Source organism: Amblyraja radiata, chromosome 22 (genome assembly GCF_010909765.2).
Source record: "Amblyraja radiata isolate CabotCenter1 chromosome 22, sAmbRad1.1.pri, whole genome shotgun sequence".
In the NCBI taxonomy this organism is placed as follows: domain Eukaryota; kingdom Metazoa; phylum Chordata; class Chondrichthyes; order Rajiformes; family Rajidae; genus Amblyraja; species Amblyraja radiata.
Window position 1 is genome coordinate 25,610,365 of NC_045977.1, and position 21,773 is coordinate 25,632,137.

Genomic DNA, 21,773 nt, shown 5'->3' on the forward strand with positions numbered 1-21,773 from the left:
TTCTTTCACTCACCTGGGACCCAGTTGCTGCATTCCCTTGAAACTGACTGGGGCCCTAGGCAATTACCTCTAATTCACCTTACTGCTGGGACTAGAGAGTGCAGGGAAACTCACAGGGGCCTCGGTGAGTTTAAAGGAAGTGCCAGCATCGGGGCACTGGTGGCTGGGGAAAAAAAGTGCAGATTGTGGGGTCCTGGTTTAGCAGAGGAAGCATGGTACCAGGGCCCCAGTCAGTCAGATGCCTAAACTTCAGGAGTGCCAAATAGTTGGATAATAAATTATTTAAATTTTATTGTATACCTGCGTATCCCCAAATTATGTTCCATTTACTAACTTACCTATTCATTCAATCTGTCTGCATCCCTTTGTAGATTCATTGCATCCTCCTTTTGCTTTGCATATTACAAGAGGGGAGTGGGGATTAGGATAGATGTTGGCAGTAATCAGCAGCAAGGGTTGCTGCAATTATCGATGGTTTACATCAATATTAAATGTATGATGCACAGCTATTTTTCTCTCCTTAGTTGATCCATTGGCTCAGGTTACTCAGGCTTTCCGAGAACATCTCCTGGAGAAAGCATTATATTGCATTGCCAAACCAGAGAACAGCAAGCCGGTGACTGGAGAGGGAGGGTGAGTAAAAATTAATGGAGTTGTGTCATCTGTTGGGGTGGAGTTGCTGCAAGAATAAAGGGTGTGAAAAGCCAGATCGATGTTTTAAGATTTTTCAGCACTTAGATTTGGAAATTTGACCCATGGGCTTCTGACTGAATTAACAGTGTGCACAGACTTGGCCCAAGCACTAATAATTCATACCTGAGGAAAGAGCTGCTAGAAGTGTTGGAACAGTTTCCATGCAATTCGGTACCTTTGTGTACAATATTGGTGAGATCCTTGGGGTTAAATGGCAACTCCAGTCTACTTAACTGTCATGCTGAGATCAATGAATTCAGCAATAGTATCAAGAAAGGCACAGACTTGCTATCATAAGTAGTTATGTTTCACATCTTTATGTAACAGTCTGTTACTAATGTGATTGTTGAGACTTTGAAGGATGATAAGGTTACTGCCTTGTCTGTTACTCAATCAAAGAAATAATAACGACAAGAGTCTATCAGAGGAATAGTGCATTGTTTGACAGCTGGTATTCCATATTTATTTTAGTAGCTGCTGTTCTGTATTATAGAAATGTAGCTATTAAATCGGTTACACAATCCTGCAAATGTATTCAATTGTGATCTTGGACAACCGAGCAAGATCCTGCGCAGATGTCCATTATCCTTTGACTACTTTTCTGTTGCAGAGAATTCTCAGATGCTCTTGAGTACTTACAACTCCTGAATAGTTGCTCTGATGCGGCCGCAATCACCACACAAACCTTTGCCATCGGCTCTAGTATGGCAACTGTCACAGGTTAGCTTTTAATTATTATTATTGTAGTTCTTGGTCATTGTATCAATCAAATAATTGATTATTTAAATTATTCCAGTGCTGTGGATCGGGATAGAAGTTCAAGTTTCAGGTCAGCAGTCGTTCACTTGAACAAATAAATGACCAAATGTCAAAATTGGATCCACTTCTGACTGGAGATAAACATAAGACACTGCATAATACATACTCTCTGTCTCTGTCTGTCTCTCTCTCTCTCTCTCTTTCTTTCAGGGCTGTGGAGTCAGAGTAATTTTGGTGCTGTCGGAGTCAGTAAAAAAGTCCCGACTCCGATCTCAACATAAATTTCAGAGTGTACGTAAATCTCTGCCTTATCCACTGACTTGGCCTCCACTGCCGTCTGTGGCAAAGAATTCCACAGATTCACCACCCTCTGACTAAAGAAATTCCACCTCATCTCATTCCTAAAGGAACGCCCTTTAATTCTGAAGCTATGACCTCTCGCCCTAGACTCTCCCACAAGTAGGAGCAGACTTGGGCCATTCGACCCATCAAGTCTACACCGCCATTCAAACATGACTGATCTATCTCTCCCTCCTAACCTAATTCTCCTGCCTTCTCCCCATAACCTCTGACACTGTACTAACCAATTTTACTTAAGTACCATCTGCAAACTTGCTAATCATGCCGTGTATGTTCTGAAGATGAATATATGGTAATAAAGCTAAACTGAACAGAATCAGGCCATGCTGACAATATGCCTCGGTCCACATGATAATAAACTGAACTCTCCCCAGAAAATAATTGTTCAGCAAGCATTAAGAAATTGCAGCAAATTGTGGACGCAGCCCAGACCATTACACAAACCAACCTCCCTTCCATTGACTCAATTTATACCTCGCGCTGCCTCGGCAAGGCCAGCAGCATAATCAAGGACATGTCTCGCCCTGGCCACTCCTCTTCCCCCCTCTCCCATCAGGCAAAAAGTACAGATGTGTGAAAACGCACACCTCCAGATTCAGGGACAGTTTCTTCCCAGCTATTATCAGGCAACTGAACCATCCTACCACAACCAGAGAGCAGCGCTGAACTACTATCTACCACTTTGGTGACCCTCGGACTATCCTTGAACGGACTTTGCTGGCTTTACCTTGCACTAAACGTTATCCCCTTATGTATCTGCACACTATAAATCTGCCGTCTAATCTCACACATTGCCATGTCGATAAAACCCTGTTGCTGCAAAGCAGCTACACACAGAGAGAAAACTTCAGCACATAGAATCATACAATCAGGCTCGGTAAAGCTTCATTTGGAGTATTGTGAGCAATTTTGGGCACTATATCTGAGGAAGGATGTGCTGGCTCTGGAGAGGATCCAGAGGAGGTTTACAAGGGTGATCACAGGAATTAGTATGTTGATCTATGATGAGCGTTTGTCGGCACTGGGCCTGTACTCGCTGGAGTTTCGAACAATGAGGGGGGGAACTCATTGAAATATACGGAATAGTGAAAGGCTTGGATAGAGTGGAAGTGGAGAAGATGTTTCCACCAGTAGGAGAGTCTAGGACAAGGGGTTCTTTAAGGAAGGAGATGAGATGGAATTTCTTTAGTCAGACTGTGGTGAATCTGACATTTATTGCCACAGAAGGCTGTGGAGGCCAAGTCAGTGGATATTTTTAAGGCAGAGATCGACAGATTCTTGATTAGTACAGGTGCCAGGGGTTATGGGAAGAAGGCAGGAAAATGGGGAAAGGAGGGAGAGATAGATCAGCCATGATTGAATGGCGGAGTAGACATGATGGGCCGAAGGGCCTCATTCTATTCCTATCACTTATGACCTTATAGCATATATATTGATGCATAAGAATATAAATATCATCGTTATTATTAACAGAATATAGCATATTTTTGCAGAATATAGCCTTTGTTATGGAATAGAATAAGGATAGAACAGTCCAGCACAGGAATGGGCCCTTCGGCCCAGAATATCCGTGTTGTACATGATGCAAATAACATCCAATTTCTTCATTTTATTCAATGTTTTTTCTTAAAGCATGGAAAGAGGCCCATAGGCACACTTTGCCCACCCTTTCCAGCTTGACAACATCTTTCCTATAATACGACAACCAAAACTGAGCACAATACTCTATACTCAATGCTCTGACTCATGAAGGCCAATGTACCGAAAGCCTTCTTGACCTCCCTATCTACCTGTGACACCACTTTCAAGGAGCTATGTACCAGCAATTGAATTTCAATCACAAGATTAACCTGTTTCTAAAAACACAGCAGGCATCCCTCTCACACGTGACGTTTAGGCCAATTATCCACAATAATAGGTAGAGTGGGCAAGAGACTGCATCTACCCAATCTATTCCTTATGATTTTACTCATTACCCCTCATCCTCCTGCGCTCCAAGGAATAGTCCTGGCCTACACAACCTCTCCCTCTAGTTCAGACCCTCTAGTCCTGGCAACATCCTCGTAAATCTTCTCCGTGCCCATTCCAGCTTGACGACATATTTCCTATAACATAGTGACCAAAATTGAACACAAAACTCTAAATGTGGCCTCACCAACGCCTTATACAACTGCAACATGACCGCCCAACTTCTATATTCAATACTCTGACTGATAAAGGCCAATGTGCCAAAAGCCTTTTTGACCACCTTATCTACCTGTGATGCCACAGGTAGGTAAGGTTTCCTCATATGACAGTTCCGCTATACTCGTGAACCCACGCTGCACTGCCTCAATAGCAAGAATGTCCTTCCTCAAATTAGGAGACCAAAACTGCACACAATACTCCAGATGTGGTCTCACCAGGGCCCTGTACAACTGCAGAAGGACCTTTTTACTCCTATGCTCAAATCCTCTCGTTATGAAGACCAACATGCCATTAGCTTTCTTCACTGCCTGCTGTACCTGCATGTTTACTTTCAGAGACTGATGTACAAGGACACCCAGGGCTCGTTGCACCTCCCCTTTTCCTAATCTGACACCATTGAGATAATAATCTGCCTCCTTATTCTTGCTGCCAAAGTGGATAACCTCACATTTATCTACATTATACTGCATCTGCCACTCACTCTACCTGTCCAAGTCACCCTGCAACCTCCTAGCATCCTCTTCACAGTTCACACTGCCACCCAGCTTTGTGTCATCTGCAAATTTGCTCGTGTTACTTTTAATTCCATCATCTAAATCATTAATGTATATTGTAAATAGTTGCGGCCCCAGCACCGAGCCTTACGGCACTCCACTCGCCACTGCCTGCCATTTTGACAGGGACCCGTTTATTCCTACTCTTTGTTTCCTGTCTGCTAACCAATTCTCTATCCATGTCAATACCCTACCCCCAATACCATGTGGTCTAATATTGCTCACTAATCTCCTGTGTGGGACCTTATCAAAGGCTTTCTGAAAGTCCAGATACACTACATCCACTGGCTCTCCTTCATCCATTTTATTTGTCACATCGTCAAATATGGGAGAGTGCAATTGCTCAGGAAGCTATCCTAGACTCAATGGGCTGTACAGCCTTCATTTATGTCATAAGATAATGTGTGGATCCTTTCCAAAATATGTGTTTTTGATGCTGTTTCTGTGGCTGGGTGTGTTCACTTTATGCAGTGGACATCATGGACCCATCACTCTGACTACACGTTTCTCCAACTATTTATCACAATCTGCTGGCATATGACATTGACTTCTTAATTTTTCAACTCAATCTATGAACCCACATCTTCACTCCTAAATAGCATCATTTTATCCACTTTGGACAATGTTGATGAAATGTGATCGACCTGTTATACTATTTCTGTTCTCCCTGCTTCAGGTTCTGCATAACTTGCTGAGTGATTACAGTACTTTGTGCTTTTGGTTTCTGCAATATTTTGCCTGTGAACAATGACAGTCCAGTTGCATCAGTGTGATTGATCTGTTTGGCTTTGTGTGAACCCTGACAGTTGATGTGGGAGGCTGTTTGATATTCAATGATATCAATTACCGCACCTTATGTTTTATTTGGCAAACAGGCGACAGATCCCAAATCAGGACCTTGATGCCAGTCATCACTTCTCTGTAATTACACAACTGCATAAACCCTTTTATCTTCCTGTACATATGGCTTTGTGCCCACCTGGGCTGTTACTTCTGATTTTAATGCTTGGTGTTCATTATATTCATAGGCACGGATCCAGTCACAAAGTGGTGGGCATCCATGATTGCTGTTGCCATCAACTGGTTGCAAGGTGATGATGAGGCAGCAGAACGTCTGTATCCTATGGTGGAATGCATGCCAAAACCATTACATGCAACAGAGTAGGTGCCATTGCCTAAATTATCTCCACCTAACCTCTTCTACAGTACAGGTGCACAACCTTTTATCCGAAAGCCTTGGGACCAGACACTTTTCGTAATTCAGAATTTGTCGGTCTTCGGAATAGAAATGTTTTAGCGTAGATTTTAATGGCTGGCTCAGTGGTAGAGTGCTCGGCTCATATCCGCAAGGTCGCGAGTTTGCGCCTTGATCCTGGCAGTTACTCGATCGCGAGTTTGAGTCTTCAATGTCGTTTTTTCTTGCAGAATAAATGTTTGTATGAAATACAGTGTAGGAGAAGTGTACTGACTGTGTGGGCAGAACTTTGGAAGTGATTGCCCACCAGTCTAAAAAGCCGCTGTGTCTCCCTGTCCCTGGGATAGCAGGGGGCGATCAAACAGCACAATACCCCCCTCCCCCTCCAACTCCAGAGGAATCCGCTCCCCGATGGGCCGCTACCAAAGATCATAGAGGAGCTCCTCTATGATCTTTGGCCGCTACAGCGACAAGTGGCAGTTCGCCCACAGCCCGAGCTGCACCCCCTCATCCGCCACCCCAAGAACAAGACGTACCTTGCACACCATCAGCTTCTGCCCCTACGTGTTCCTCTGGAGTTGGAGCGGGGCTGGGCTGGAGTTGCTGCTGGCTGTGGGTCTCTGGGATCTCTGTGCTTGCAGCGGGCCTGGGGGTCGGTGGGCGGCGGTGGGAGCTGTGGACCTACGGACCTACCTCCGTGGAGCTAGCCAGCTTCGGAGCGTGGAGAGTTGCGGGGGCGAGCTGCTGCGACCCGACTCCGGTGGATGGTGACACCGGGAGCTCGCGGGTCTCCGGTGGGAGACTGCTTTGCGGGGCACCGGCAGCAGCGACTTCTCCCGCCCGAATTACGGGGTTGAGAGCAAACATCATAGAGGTTGAGAGTGACCTGGAGGGGGCCTTACAACGCCCGGCGCGGCTGAAAATTGCCGCGGACTTGCTAGCGCCCGCCGGGGGCTCCAACATCAAGACCGGGGCAGGGCCCTACATCTCCCGGCGTGGCTTTGAGTGGCCGCTCTCCCCGATGGGCCCCTACGACGCCCCGAGCTGCGCCCCGTCATCCGCAACCCAGGTTCCTCTGTAGTTGGAGTGGGGCTGGGCTGGGCTGCTGTTGGCTGTGGGTCTCTGGGATCTCCGTGCTTGCGGTGGGCCTGGTGGTCGGAGTCCAATTGGTCCTGGCACGGTCCTGCTGCAATCGCCGACGTGAAGACAGTGCAAAGCCCCCGCGCCGGTGCAATGGGCGGGGAGCTGGAGAGGGGAGGGAAGGGGTCACACACATGGCCGGGAAGCAGAGAGGTGTAGGTGGGGTGATACTGAAGCGAGCGACAATCTGCTGCTGCCTGCCCGCTGAGTTAAAAAGTTCCCACGCAAGACTCACGAAACACTGTGTATCGTGAGTCTACCGTGGGAACTTTTAATTCAGCGGGCAGGCAGCAGCATATTGTCAATTATTAACCCTCCCGCGCAATATACCCTCATCTTCTCTTTTATGAATGGGGATTTAGTTCCCCTTTCTTCGAGGACCAACCGGAGGTTCCGCTGTCACCTCTGCGGGCCGCCCTCGGTGAACGTTTTCAAGGACCTTTCTTCAAGGACCGAAAAAATGGCCGCTATTCGGAGGTTTTCGTTATTTGGATCTTCGGATAAAAGGTTGTGCACCTGTATATACATTCAAAGTATCTTGAACAGTGTTGTTTTAGCCAAGAGTATTTTAAGATTCAAGCCCCTGTCCCACTTACGTGTCCTTGGCACGCTAATTACGGGACCTCGTGGTCGCGTTGAGCCTCGACGGTCCCGCGCGACTTAATTCGACTGCACAGCCGTCTGGAGCGCGTGACGTCATTTGCAGATGGACGCAAAATGCCGGAGTAACTCAGCGGGACCGGCAGCTTATCTGGAGCGAAACAATGGGTGACGTTTCGTGCCGAGACTCTTCTTCAGTCTGAAAAGAAGGGTCTTGACCCGAAACGTCACCCATTGCTTCTATCCAGAGATGCTGCCGGTCCCGTTGAGTTACTCCAGCATTTTGTGTCTTATCTTCAATTTTCTTGGTCCCGCTCTAGGAGTAGAAGTGGGGTCAGATCCGGACGGCAACGGCCGTGAGCCCCAGGCCGAGTTCGGCGATCGTTTGCCTGCTTCTGCTGTTGTTGAAGGCGAGACGTGCATCGCGCCAGGGTCTTAGGCCTGTCCCACTTTGGCCGGCAGTTCGGCGACAGGCCGTTGGCGCGCAAAGATTTATTTCGCTACAAAAATTTCGGAGCCCCGCGCGATGTCGCGCACAACTACATACCCATCCGCGATCTAAGTGGGACCGGCCCCGCACGGCCATATGATGCCCGTGCGCCTCAACGCGACCACGAGGTCGCGTAATTTGCGTGCCAAGGACACGCAAGTGGGACAGGCCCCTGACTAACTATCTTGATCATTTGATGGTTCCAAACGTATAAGATTCAGTATCAGTTCTAATTGTGTATCACCAAACCTTCTAATTTAAGCGTGTGCTTAACTATAGTATTATGGTTTCCACCACCAAATAGATTTGTAATCTCATGTTAAAATTCACCTAGTGTTGAAATTGCATTATTACTATGTGGAATTGTGGGGAGTGGTGGGGAAGGTGGCTGAGGATTTCACATACTCTCTGTTTGGAATATGGTCGGAATTTTAGATGGCTGATCACTGAGCAAAGGCACACCAAAATCTTATTTCGCATTTATTCAATCACAGGACATGGGTGCTGATAAGGTCAGCATGTATTGACAGTCCCCAAAACTTGCCCTAATGTGGGGTGCAGCATAGATTCACCAGAATAATTCCAAAGATGATGTGGTCATGATATGAGGAAAGATTGCTCCATGCTACATGCTAATAGAGGCATGCGTGCTAATTTACGGCTGGTCAGTTTATGGAAATGTACCCTTATTGAAGTCACAGAAACCTGATATACAGATTAAAATTCACACTCATGGCATTTGTGTGGAAAGAAATGTAGATTAATCGGTACAAAATCTTTTTTTGTCAACTGACATTTCTTGACACAATCACGATGACATTATTTCGCATTACGGAAAATTACGATACCACGGTCTGAAAAGGGGTCTCGACCCAAAACGTCACCTGTTCCTTCGCTCCATAGATGCTGCCTTACCTGCTGAGTTTCTCCACCATTTTTGTCGACCTTCGATTTTTCTAGCATCTGCAGTTCTTTCTTAAACATACCACTTTAGTGCATCATTTTCTTGAGCATTAAGGATATCGGAGACTGTTGGGATCTCGCAGCACAGACATAGGGGATAATAATAATAATAATAATAATAATAATAATACATTTTATTTATGGGCGCCTTTCAAGAGTCTCAAGGACACCTTACAAAAATTTAGCATGTAGAGGAAAAACATGTAAGGGGAATGAAATAAATAGTAGAGACATGACTAGTACACAAAGTAAAGACAGAATTCAATTCAAAACACAATATGAGGCAATTAATGCACAGATGAAAAGGGAGGGGAATTCAATTCAAAACACAATATGAGGCAATTAATGCACAGATGAAAAGGGAGGGGGACGTGGGGCTAAGGATAGGCAGAGGTGAAGAGATAGAATCTGTCAGTCTTTTTGAACATTGGAGTGGGCTTGAGAAATGTTATGCCCTACTGTGCCATCTGTATCTTAATTTGCTTGCTCATTTGTTAAGAAGGTGGTGATATTGAACCTTAATGTATGTCAACAATTTACGTGGTAAAGGTACGTACTATTTTTAGGAAGTTCTGGGATGTTACCAATGAAAACAGATGGGTAACTTGGTGATATTCCCTTGTATCTCTACTCTTGTCCTGAGTATTCAAGCGTATGGTTTGTGAAGTACTGTCAAAAAAAACCTTGGTGAATTTGAGTGCATTTTGTTAGGTGGCAAATAGTGAAACTAATGGACTGGTAGATATTCTTGGGATATATCTTTGGAGGTGATGTTTAAAATGTGATTCAACAGTACTTACGATAAGAAAGGAATTGAGGGATATTGGCCTAATGTGGTCAAATGGCATTAGTGTCGATTGGAATTATCATCAATGTGGCAAGGTGGGTCAAAAGAGCTAATTTCTGTGCTGTACATTTTTATGAACCTACACTCCTGACTTGTGCTTTGTAGATGTTATTGGGAGTTCAGAGGTGTGTTGCTCCCTACAGAATACCCATGATTTGACATGCTTTAATTTGAGCTTAAACAGAAATCAGCTATTGTAATTGTGTAGACTTCTGTCATCTGGTGAAATAGACCTACAGAGGCATTTTTGGTTCAGAAATTAGGACAAGGTTGATATGTACATGGAATAATGGCTACTGGGTAAAGGTAGTTCTTTGATTGCAAGCATTTCCCATTTAACAATGAGTGGCATTGGGTTATTTAGCTATAGGTTTTAATCTTGTTCAAGGTACAGAATTGAGCTACCCACATCAGATGAAAAGCTAAACGAAAAGTTGTTTTACCTCCATCGTGATTTTTAAATGCTAACTTCTTGCAGGAGTCAATTGCCAAGGGCTGCGCTGTTTGCATTCAAGGCTGTACGTGCAATATTGGGTAAACAGGATGGCAGTCAGATGAGCTTCTTGCACTGTGAGAAGGCCAGTGGGTACCTGAGGGACAGTCTCAATATGGCATCCTCCACATGCAACACCGTTGATAAGGTATGGAGGGAAGGGAACCTCATGCTTCTAACCTGTGATACGGTTTAATGCAATAAAAGTCGAAAAAATATTGGGTATACTTTGATTCTTTATGAAAATGAACAGAATGTTTATAATGGAAGTTGGAGAAACCTTGATGAAAACTCTCCCTATATCCTATTAGCAATATGATGTAGTCACTAGTTTTATCTCTAATCTATTTGACCCCCAAAATTCAAATGATCTGCTTTACCAATTGAATAAATAATTAACATTTTTCTTTTTATGATATATTGGAGGTGGTGAGCGGTGAAATGTACTTACTTTTATTCCTGAATGCAAAAGATGCTGGCAGGCTGACTGCCAAGTGATATCGGAGATTATTCAAGTGTGACTCAGCCTTGTAATCGTCCCTGCTCCCTGCTGGGAGGCATTGCAGCCTCTGCTCATCACCTTTCAATTTAGGTCTTTAAACAGCTTGCAGTTGTCATTAAGAGGTGAATGCTCCTTGTGTATTGATGAGTTTAGGGAGGAAAGTGTTAAAGAGTGTTTAGTGGGGGGTGGAAACGCTTGCAGAATAAAATAAAACTGCTCTAATGTCTTGTGTTTGCATTCTTAAAAAAACATTTTATCTGCCTTTGCTGAATGACAAAAGTAGATTTTTTTTCTTGCAAAGAGATGGAAAGAGGGCATTCCCTGGGAGATGGATTGATAGGTATATAAATTCAAATTTTATGGGAGATGTCAGGATGGTGGTGGTGATGGTGATGCCACATATCTCAGTCAAACAGATATTTCTGCTCTTTAAAGGAGTATCCAGCAAGTCTTGCTGCTTTCAAAAACCTCAAGGGTCCCAGTACTCCATTGTTCAGCAGGTGCCTGCCATTTTGCTTCCCACTCTTCTGTCCAATATTTCCTATCCCTTCCTCACTTTAATCTTAATCATAACCACTCAGGTCTGTGGGTCAGCATCTTTGCTCTAGTTAAATAATGCCTTGGGTCATTGGAAGGATTCTGGTATAGATTTGAAAGGTCTGGCATAAACTTGAAGAGAGGTACATGAGTGTGGGATGAGGAAGATAGACAGTTCTGACATTTCCTGAAGTCTAATGAACATTGAATTATATTTTCTTCAGCATCTGGGCAGCTTATTCAGGTAGTTATGTTCTTCACCCCCCACCCACTGTACCACATTTGTTTTTCTACTGAAAATGCTGGTTTATTTAAATATTTGATTCTACGGGTTCATTAGCTCTTGATGTGTGGTTCATGGTCACAATCAGTGGCGCACTGGCCAAGGTGTCAGCTTGCCCGATGGCAAGTGAGCCCCTGATGAAGTGGGCCCCCGTTGTCTCCTGGCAACCAATATTTTTGGACCCAGTCCGCCACTGGTCACAATCCAGATGTGAGTAAAGTCAGTAGGCATCCACAGAATGTTACACATCCACATCCATAGACCAAGCATCACTGCACACCCTCATCCTGTCCTACTTGTATGTATAACCAGAAGAGATCAATGGGTGTGATCTGCAACTGGGGTTGAAGACCACCGAAGCTGAAGGTAGCCCAGCGGTGCCATCGCAGCTGAAATCTGCTGACGATTCAAAGCATGGAGCAACCCTGGGACATTCCGAACCTTCAGTATTTTATTCTTTCTTGCCTCACCACCCCCACTCTATTGGATGAATGGCTGCAGCTGTGGTGCATTGTAGTTGCATTGCATGTGTTCTCGAAGTGCAATGCACCTGCAATGTAATACAGAGCCAGACCCCAACACCAGTTCTACACACTGACTGAGAAGGAAAAGCCACATATCTGAAAATCGGAGCTGACCAGAGCTCCGTGAATGGTGCTGCATTGTTTGAATAGTATGTTTCTGCAGTTTTTAATCTCTTCCACTTCTTGTCTAATTCTCAGTTTGTATGTATTTGCCTCACTGTGATGTATATATTTTAAACAATCTGTGGCCTATCTCCCTTTTATATCCCTGTTGTTTGATAACCAAATTAGAAACAAGCTACGATCCCCTCATTATGGCGATTTTGGAAATGGAAATTCGTTCTTGGAGAATTCGCACCCACTACCCAAAAATTTGAGATGCAGAATAAAATTCGCTCATTGAATTGATGTGAAAAAGTAAATAAATAAGCACTTTTTTTTATTATTGATGCATTCACAGATCACAAAGTTTTGCGTTATGAAAAGTTATGATACAGACCATTTTCTAGGAATACAACTGCTCTGTAACCTGGGGATTGGTTGCCTTAATGTGGAGAATCGTAGCTGCAAACTTGAAATCTTGGCACCCTAATGAGTGCCCAGCTCAGTAACATATGCCTGTGGGACTAAGGTTATGCTGAAAATAACCACATTAAAGTGGTCTGAAGGAGGTTTTGAGTAGTTTAAAAAGCCAAATCTGAGCAAACATAGTTAGTCATATAAAAACTATGGCAAAGTAATTAGTGCTAATTCCACCACTAGAAGAGAGGTTGTGTGTCTGAGATTGTCTGTTATCTTTCCAGGCAGTGCAGCTGTTGCTGTGTGATCTCTTGCTCGTCACCAGGACCAGTGTATGGCAGCAACAGTTCAACGGGAGTCAGCCCATGAGTGGCATGCATCACGCATCCTCGCTAGAACTCAGAGGCTTTCAGCAGGACCTTAGCAGTCTCAGGAAGTTGTCTCAGACTTTCAAACCTGCCCTCCGTAGGGTAAGTAAATTGTGACGCGGTAATGGGTTGAGGAGCGCCAGTGCAACTGGTGGAACTGGAACACTTATATGGGGGGGGGATACCACGATTAAAATAAAATAGTTGCTGATTCAATAGTGATCTCTAGATTGTGAGCTGTGTCATCTGGTTGAATTCCTGATCTTGGCCCATGATAGAGGGGAGAAAGACTAATAGTGCTCAAATACTGCAAATGGAACAAAAGATCATCAAAGGAGAAATGTCCTTAGAACCTCACGAACATCAATAATTTGTGAAATGACCTTCAATAAATGGTGAATATAACCTCAACAGAACAAAGTTTGCTATGTCAATGGTGCCATCTTTCGGATGAACAGTTAAACTTCGGTCCATCTGTTCAAATGGATTTCTACGATGTACCTTTGATTGAAAAGGAGTGTTAATCTCCCAGTCTCTCCTTCAACAAACATCATCAGAAACAAATATAATGGCGCCTTAGAATTCACAATGTGTTCCCAGGAACATGAACGGCAGTGAAATCGACATGTGAAGGTATCATTTTCGTACAAAATCTTCTTACAACATAGGAACCTAAATTCAGTCCATTGAGTCTATTTTGATTCACAAAGCAATCCCATTCTCCCTAAATGTTTTCCTATCATCTTTTCTCCTCCCATTCCTATCAAGTTGCCCACCTGTCCCAGTAAAATTTTACCCTGTGACACACTCTAGAGCAAAACATAATGACTAGCTCACACATTTTTGGGATGTGGGAGGAAACTCTGACTCCACACAGACAGCACCAGAGGTTGGGATTGAATCCAGGTGTAATCTGACAGCTGCATTAGCTGTTCCATTGGGTTTTCTGTTGGAGATGCATTGCTGACAGCCCACTGTGCTGGGATCCTGGCTGAGGTGTTCCTGCAGCAGTGAAGCAGTGATTTCATCACTGTATGGCTCAGTGTGGAGTGAATGTGCATGATTGATATTGGGCAGGAAGTAGTTCAGTACTAGAGATAGGGCAATGCTGGATGTAACCCGAGTGAACCTTAACCTTTAGGAGTATAGAGTGTCGGAGGATGCCATAAAAAAGAAATTGAGATCAAAAAGGGACCAAACAATCTCGCTAGCACAGATTAAGCAAAATCCCAAGACTTTTTATAAGCAAAACAGCCAACTCAGCAGGTCAAGAGCATCTCTGGAGTAAAGGAATAGGTGACATTTCGGGTCGCGACCCAAAACGTCACCTATTCTTTTTCTCCAGAGATGCTATTGACCTGCTGAGTTACTCCAGCATTTTGTATCCATCTTCGGTTTAAACCGGCATCTGCAGTTCCTTCCTACACACTAGGACATTGGAGATGCACGTTACAAGGACATTGCCTGAAGAAAGGTCTCGACCTGAAACGTCACCTATTCCTTCGCTCCATAGATGCTGCCTCACCCGCTGAGTTTCTCCAGCATTTTTGTCAACCTTTAATATAATAGATGCCACATTTAGATTGAGCAAACTAATTTAGCAATAATAGTTTGGAGAATTAATATTTGGCGTGTCTAAGATGTTTTCCTCGATCAATATAATAAGCAACCAATGAGGGTACGGACCATTTTACTGTACTATTGTGCAATGATAATGATTTAATTAATAATTGTAGATACAGGGCTTTCAGGGAAGAGTGATCATGGTATCACAATGTGCTGGAACTCAGCAGGTCAGCAGCATCTCTGAAGAACATGGATAGACAATATTTCGGTCAGGACCTTCAGTTTGAAAAAAGATCTCAACCTGAAATGTCTCCTATTCATGTTCTCCAGAGATGCTGGCTGGCCCACTGTGGTACTCCATGCAAGATTCCAGTTTGTGCAGGTCCTTATGTTCTCTGGATCATGGTAGAGAATTTTGTTTAGCAATTGCTAACATATAAAACATTAATACATATTTTACATCAACTTCATATTTCCTTAAGACAAGATCTCAAGGGGTAAAGTAGTCCAACTACAGCTAATAAGAGAAGTATTTGATGATATTGAATCAAAGGAAAGGCGAACGGCTTGAGAACTAGGAAAACAACAGATTTCACTAGAAGGGGACCCAAAAGATTGATGGGGAAAGGGAAAGTAGAATACAAAAGTAATTTAACAAGAAACAAATCTTCTATAGATGAGGGAAAGGCTAGCAAATAATGAATGCAAGTTTCTTATAGATTAAGGCAGAGGACATTAATTTGGGGAATAAGGAAATGGCAGAGAAATATAACAAATATTTTGTGACACTGGAGGAGACGCAATCTCCTGGAAACAGTGGAGAACAACAGGTAGAGTGAATGAGGAGCAAAATACTTGATTTTGGAGAGAATAATGTAAACGAAAGCCAATAAAGGACTAAATATTCTCCAGGATACCAGGAGTAACTCGATGACTTACAGTGTCTCTGTAATTTCTACATGGTGAAACCAAAATGTATAAGAATGGCCATTATTAAAATCTGACAATGTGCATTTTAAGCACATGTGGTTTTTTTCAATTACAAATCTCAAATTGTGGAGTAGAGGCAAACAAATAAATGATGGGTCTTTGTCCCAAACATTATGGTGGGCACTGTGAGTCAAAGCTCGTTATCTTTCACCAGAGAGGACAGAATTAAAAAATATCAACTGAATGTCAGCACTACAGCACAACCTCCGTATTATGGTTTCTCAGGGTAAAGAAGCTGCAAAGTTGAATTTTTTGGAATGTGGGATGTGAAATGTGGAAATTAGAGCTGGCAGAACAAGTTTTAACCTCAACGCAGTGATGGTTTGGGTAGGAGGAATGAGATAGGGAGGCTTAAAGGGGAAGATTCATTATTGTGAATAAGTTATAATTTAATGACTTAGTTTATTTATTTTTCAGGTGTTCCTACATGAAGCAACAGCCAGGTTAATGGCAGGAGCCAGTCCAACCCGTACTCACCAACTGTTAGACCGCAGTCTCAGGAGACGGGTCACAAACCCAATGCCCAAAGATGGTGAGTAGCTATATTTAGGGAACAGACCTATTACAATACTCTTAATCCTGGTTGTTACGCACTGCTATTAAACAGCCGGGGTTGAATCCTTTGAAGTGCAGAAATCTTAAATGGATACATCTTAGTTCTGAGCATTTTCTTGTTACAAAGATAGATTGGATGCAAACTTGAGCTTTCTGTTTGAGGCCAAGTCCTTGTTCCCCTGTACACCTGGAGCTTCAAGTATTCTGAGAAGCTCTGCGCAATAAGACATTGAGAGTGCTCATTCTGGTTTGGCCTGTGTAGTTTGTTGGCCTGTTTGGTGTTTGCCTGAACCTTAGTAAGAGCTGTTTGTAATCCTGCAATACTTTGCTCAAATAGCTGCTTTTAATAGAAAACTCTGCTGAACACTCTGATCAGCAGGCAGCTGAGCTGTGATAGGCAACATGATCACACCAGTGATTGGTAATAAGATGCCTAGGAGGGCTAACATCCTCTGGTCTCTATCCCAGAGGTATTGAGGTTGATATGCCAGTTACACCAACTGATTCAACCTACAATGGAAATGGAAGAAGAGATCACTCCACAGCCACACTGATGCCTCATCAAAGGATGCTTGATTTTCATTCCCTTCTGACCATCTTTTTTTTTTTTTCCATTTTGTGTGTTGGAAGGCGAGACAGAGACACACCCTGGCAGGCGTGAACATGCTGAAGCTCTCCTACTAGCGTGCCGCTATCTTCCACCAAGCTTCTTGTCTGCACCGGGCCAGCGAGTTGGCATGCTGGCAGAAGCAGCCCACACACTGGAAAAGATTGGTGACAAAAGGACTCTTCTTGACTGTCAGCAGATGATCATGAAACTGGGCAGTGGCACCACAGTCACCACGAGTTGAAGTGGTGGTACTTTTTAAAGGGAGGTTCCACCTATATGCTGAAAGCACTGTGACTGTGTAGTGTACATGCCCCCGATGAAGCAGCACTGCCCTTTTAATATCTTATTAAAATAATGACTTGGTAAAATAAAAATCATATTTTCATAGGTTAAAAGTGTACATAAAATATTTATAATTTTTTAAGTCAAAAGTCAAAATCATTTTTGTAGAATTAAAAGCACTTCTGTCTAGATGCTTCCCCTGTAATACTGCACCAATGACAAAGCCTTTCTGGGCTGAATTCTGTGCAATATACTTTGATATAATTAAAATAACCGAAATGAAACATTGTAATGCAGTTGTCTTTTTTCACACTAAATTGTTTGCATATATACACCAGTATAATTTTTTTCTGAGCACTCCACATTTTTTCCTTTGCTTGGTAGCTTGGGGAGACAGGGTGCTTCAAGAATAATTTTTCCTTGCCTGCTGGGCCTGTGTCACAAAAGATTTAAAAGAGTGATTATACTGCGGGAATCTAGATAGTTGTGGCTGCATTTTTTTCAACAAAGCATTAACCTGAGATTCTGATCAGGCAGCATCAGGGAAGCAAAGAAAAGATGGTTCCAACATTAGTCTCCTCACCTGTGCTGTTTGGTGGTGGAAGTGGATTCTTGCAATATTTAAGTATTTGGGCTAGCTTTTGAATTGCCAAGGTATTAGCCAAATGCTCGTAAGCGGAATTAGTATAGATGGGAACTTGATGGATGGAATGTAAGTGGTGGGCGATAGAGCCTGTTTCTGTGCTGTGATAGGATGATTAATGGGAGCAAACATTACCGCTCTGCCCTTCTCCATCCACCATTCCACCAGATCATATCCAATTCTATTTATGTGTAGGAAAGAACAGCAAATGCTGGTTTAAATCGAAAATTGACACAAAATGCTGGAGTAACTCAGCAGGACAGGCAGCATCTCTGGAGATAAGGAACGGGTGACATTTCGGGTTGAGACCCTTCTTCAGGGTCTCGACCCGAAACGTCACCCGTTGCTTCTCTGCAGAGATGCTGAAGGGTCATGACCCGAAACATCACCTGTTCCTTCTCTCCAGAGATGCTGCCTGTCCCGCTGAGTTACTCCAGCATTTTGTGTCCAATTCTATTTTTATTTATGCTTCCTAACTGCTTAATAAAAGTCCATTTCAGATATAATTGACCCCCAGCATCTGCAACACTTTGAAAGAGGAGATTCTCGATAGTGCAACCAAGAATGTTTCCTGTTCTGCACCACTCCTTAATCCAGCAATTCCACAAAATTCAGGAGAAATGTAATTACAAAGACCCATTCAATTATTCCAATGGGCCAGATTGCTTCCTGCAGCTTTTTATTCCTAAAAATTGGCATTGCATTACATGTACAGTACATTACACATTGAAAGAAAGCTTAAGAGTTGTGGATCAGTTCTCAGTAGGTATCAAACCGTCCAGACATATGCGGCGCCATTAATCTTCAATAATCATCTTCACAATGGTAGCATGAATAATTTTAGGAATAATATATTTCCACCTGTTCCAAACATGATATATTGGGAATGTCTCCATAACAGTGCCTGTTGGCCTCCTTTGCCTTCGGGAAAAAAAAAACTTTTAAAAAAAAATTTTTAACTTTAAAAATCAATAAACAAACACTGCTAAGTGTGATAAAGGGAATACTTGCTCTTCGTGAATCATACTGTTAATCTTCCCTGGTACTTCACTTGGAAGGCCCATGAATATCACTGTTTTACTGTATAAAATAACCACTGAGCTGAACTTTAAAAAACATAGTGAGGCAATCAGCTGTGTCCTTGGTTCAAAATGTATTTCATTACCAACTTTAACAAATTAGACTATGCTCATTCATGAAGCTTTTTTAAAAATCATTTAATAGCAGACTGCAGGTTAGTATTGTTCCAAACTCCTCTCACATTTCCCTGGATCCCACTTCATAAGATTATCTGCACAGCAACATTAAGACAACTGACAATTTGGAGTTTCTTTAAGTGCTGGCACAGGCACCTTTCTGTTCAGAGAAACTCAAAACTGTTTATTTATCTACCCACTGACGCTCATTTCCCAACTCACCCCATCCCTATCACCCCCGGAGAAAAATACAGCAAGGATTCAATGGTGGAGAACGTACATTGATTAAGAGTGTCAACCTATTGGCATCCTCTTGGTATTTTGGGATAGGTGATGTTGCTTTAGGACGTTTCATTCTTCCATCCTTTTAACTGCACTGTTTCACGATACATTCATTCACTTGTCAGGTTGCAGTCTGTTTTAACACCTACTTATGGGATAATGTCACTTGGCACAGTGGAGCTTTCCTGGTGTTATAGTGTTTTAGACGATATGCTCTAAAAGGAGAAAGTGATAAGAAATTAGTTCAAATTTTTATTAAAATAATATATACAGGAATATTGGCCGTTATACACAAGAGCATTATATCTTGCAAGTATGTAATACCTTAATTAAAGTTAGATCATGGTTTTGTATTCCATTAATGTACGAAAGTTGCAAACTGAACTGATCCTACTGCTTTATTGGTAGGTTTACAGGGTTCTGTGTCTTAACCAACATTTAATTTTAAACTAACAAAACATTATCAGGTTGCAGTCTGTTATAACACCTACATGTGGGTTACTGTCGCGTAGCACAATACATCCCTAGGTACTTTCCCTGGCAACTGCACCGCCTCCTTACACTTCCTCCCTCACCTCCATCCAGGGACCCCGGCACCCCTTCACGATGAAAAAAAGGCCCAGCTGCACTTCTTCAAACTTTGTCTACTGCATTCGGTGCTCCTGATGTGGCCTCTTTTACATCGGTGAGACCAAGCATAGACATGGCGACTGTTTTGCCAAAAACCTGTGCTTCGACAAGGCCTGCTGGTTCTCCTGGTTGCTAACCTTTTCAACTCTTCCATTTCCATACTTGCCTATCTGCCATTGGCCTCCTCTGTTGCCAGGATGAGGCTACGTGCAAAATTGCCTTGTATTCCACTTGGGTAGCTTGCAACCCAAAAGAATGAGTATTAACCACTAAGTCCCACCCTCCAAGTCACCTTTCTCTGTACACTAATCTCCCATCCCAGAATCCTTCATTTCTCTTCTATCTCCCCTTTCCTCACATAGCCTTTCCATTCCTTCCGCGAATGCTACCTGACTTGCTGAGTTCCTCCGTCACTTTGACTTTTGCTCGAGATTCCAGCGTCTGCAGTTCCATGTAACCCTAAAACATTTTACCTGATCATTAATTGCTATTTATGAATCCTTGCTTTGCAGAAATTAGCAGGTATATTGACCTCCATTACAATTGTGTCTCAAATTAAAGCCTGATCAGAAGCTCCTGAGGCTTGCTAGAATGAGAAATTAATATGTGTTTACCAACGATAAATAGTCGCAAGACTAACGGTTGCAAATTGTAATCACCTCTGCAAATTTGGTTCTCATGTTTGTCTCACCACCACACTTGGCATTGCATTGGGCTAATTGTGAGAGAGTGAACAACAGTTTTATATTTAAGAGAAGAGAAGTGACAGGAATCCTTAAAATAAATGTAACGGTAATATATTAAAATATGGAACGGTAATTTCATATAGTAGCAGTTTCTGTCCTGCAGTTTGGAATGACAGTGGCCTTATGTTTATATTGTAATCTTCACTCTGAAGAAAAAGCTTAAAGTGAGGTATGCTGTTTTTGAAGGAAGGCGCCCCACGCACATTTCTTTCTTACCTTGTGCTTCGAGCACTTCATTGAAAAATTCTCCTCGCTTAATTGGCATCCTGCAGGGAGACGGGATGTGTGAAAACACAAGAGAGCAGTAATTAGCACAGGTCTATTAGTATTTATAAAGAGACAACATGAGGAAACATTTTTGGGGACAATGTAAGCTGTGTCTCAGTCGGTGTTAACTGTCACAGTCAGGTGGTATAGATTCAACCACACTCCAGGAACTCATGCAATGCATTAGCCTGAAATCCAATGCAGTACAGTGCAGCATGCTTCGATGAGATGTTAAGCCCTCTGCCATGAACTGAGAGAAAAACAAAATTGCATGACATTTTGTCAAAGAGCAGCAGGAGTTTTCTGGTTCTCTAATATTTATTCCTCAACTTATTTGACAAATGTGGTCATTATTACACTGCTGTTGATAGAGCTTTTATGTTGAATAATCGATTCTTGCCATTGCTATGTTACAAATAACTTCAACAAGTAATTAATTTGTAAAAATGTTGGTATATCTTTAGGTTGTGAAAGTTGCCATACAAGTATAAATTATTTTTATAATTTTCTAGCACTATCACGACTGCTAAACAATAACTTCTGATATTGTATGGTCCTGCAGATACAGAGAAAATGCACGTGTCTATGGTTAATACATGGAATGCATCATTGAAGTTAGCTACAGTTAATATATGATCTAAATTTGCACCTCTTACAGAAACTATGTCTGTCTAACCTCTGTATAGATACGGTTAAATATCACCTTTTAATTTTAGCGATAATATAAAATGGAACCTAATATCAATAGATGCTTACTGTTTTTCAAATGAACACAGGAGGCCATTCAGCTTGCCTTCCCTGTCTTGACATCGCAAAGCTTTCCTGCTCTCCTCCCGTCACAAAAAAAAGTTTTTTTTCATCAATACAAGTATATCTCTAGTTCTTCATGGAAAATTATTATAGAATCTACTTCCAACATCTTTTTAGGCAGCATATTGTAAATCATTAAAATCCTGCATTACAAACATTTCTTCCCTACCTTTTTCATAAGT

At 42.6% G+C, this 21,773-nt stretch overlaps 2 protein-coding genes across 6 annotated transcripts in view; one reads left to right on the forward strand and one right to left on the reverse strand.

Annotated features, from left to right (window-relative positions):
- Nucleotides 1-17,303, forward strand: part of srebf1 (sterol regulatory element binding transcription factor 1) — a 43,532-nt gene extending 26,229 nt beyond the window's left edge. For 3 of the 4 annotated variants that reach the window (XM_033040780.1, XM_033040781.1, XM_033040782.1), the window contains exons 13-19: nucleotides 525-633; nucleotides 1,304-1,413; nucleotides 5,582-5,714; nucleotides 10,267-10,429; nucleotides 12,931-13,116; nucleotides 15,988-16,102; nucleotides 16,756-17,303. In XM_033040780.1, coding sequence (XP_032896671.1) covers nucleotides 525-633; nucleotides 1,304-1,413; nucleotides 5,582-5,714; nucleotides 10,267-10,429; nucleotides 12,931-13,116; nucleotides 15,988-16,102; nucleotides 16,756-16,976 — 1,037 coding nt within the window. In that variant the 3' untranslated portion in view covers nucleotides 16,977-17,303. Of the gene's footprint in view, nucleotides 1-524; nucleotides 634-1,303; nucleotides 1,414-5,581; nucleotides 5,715-10,266; nucleotides 10,430-12,418; nucleotides 12,545-12,930; nucleotides 13,117-15,987; nucleotides 16,103-16,755 lie in introns of those variants that run through there. The other variant, XM_033040784.1, reaches the window with a different exon arrangement.
- A 996-nt stretch (nucleotides 17,304-18,299) lies between these two features.
- rai1 (retinoic acid induced 1) overlaps nucleotides 18,300-21,773 on the reverse strand; it is a 38,499-nt gene continuing 35,025 nt past the window's right edge. The window contains exons 4-5 of one of the 2 annotated variants that reach the window (XM_033040779.1): nucleotides 20,731-20,780; nucleotides 18,300-19,353 (exon numbers count right to left, since the gene is read on the reverse strand). In XM_033040779.1, coding sequence (XP_032896670.1) covers nucleotides 19,330-19,353; nucleotides 20,731-20,780 — 74 coding nt within the window. In that variant the 3' untranslated portion in view covers nucleotides 18,300-19,329. The remainder of the gene's footprint in view (nucleotides 19,354-20,730; nucleotides 20,781-21,773) is intronic. The other variant, XM_033040778.1, reaches the window with a different exon arrangement.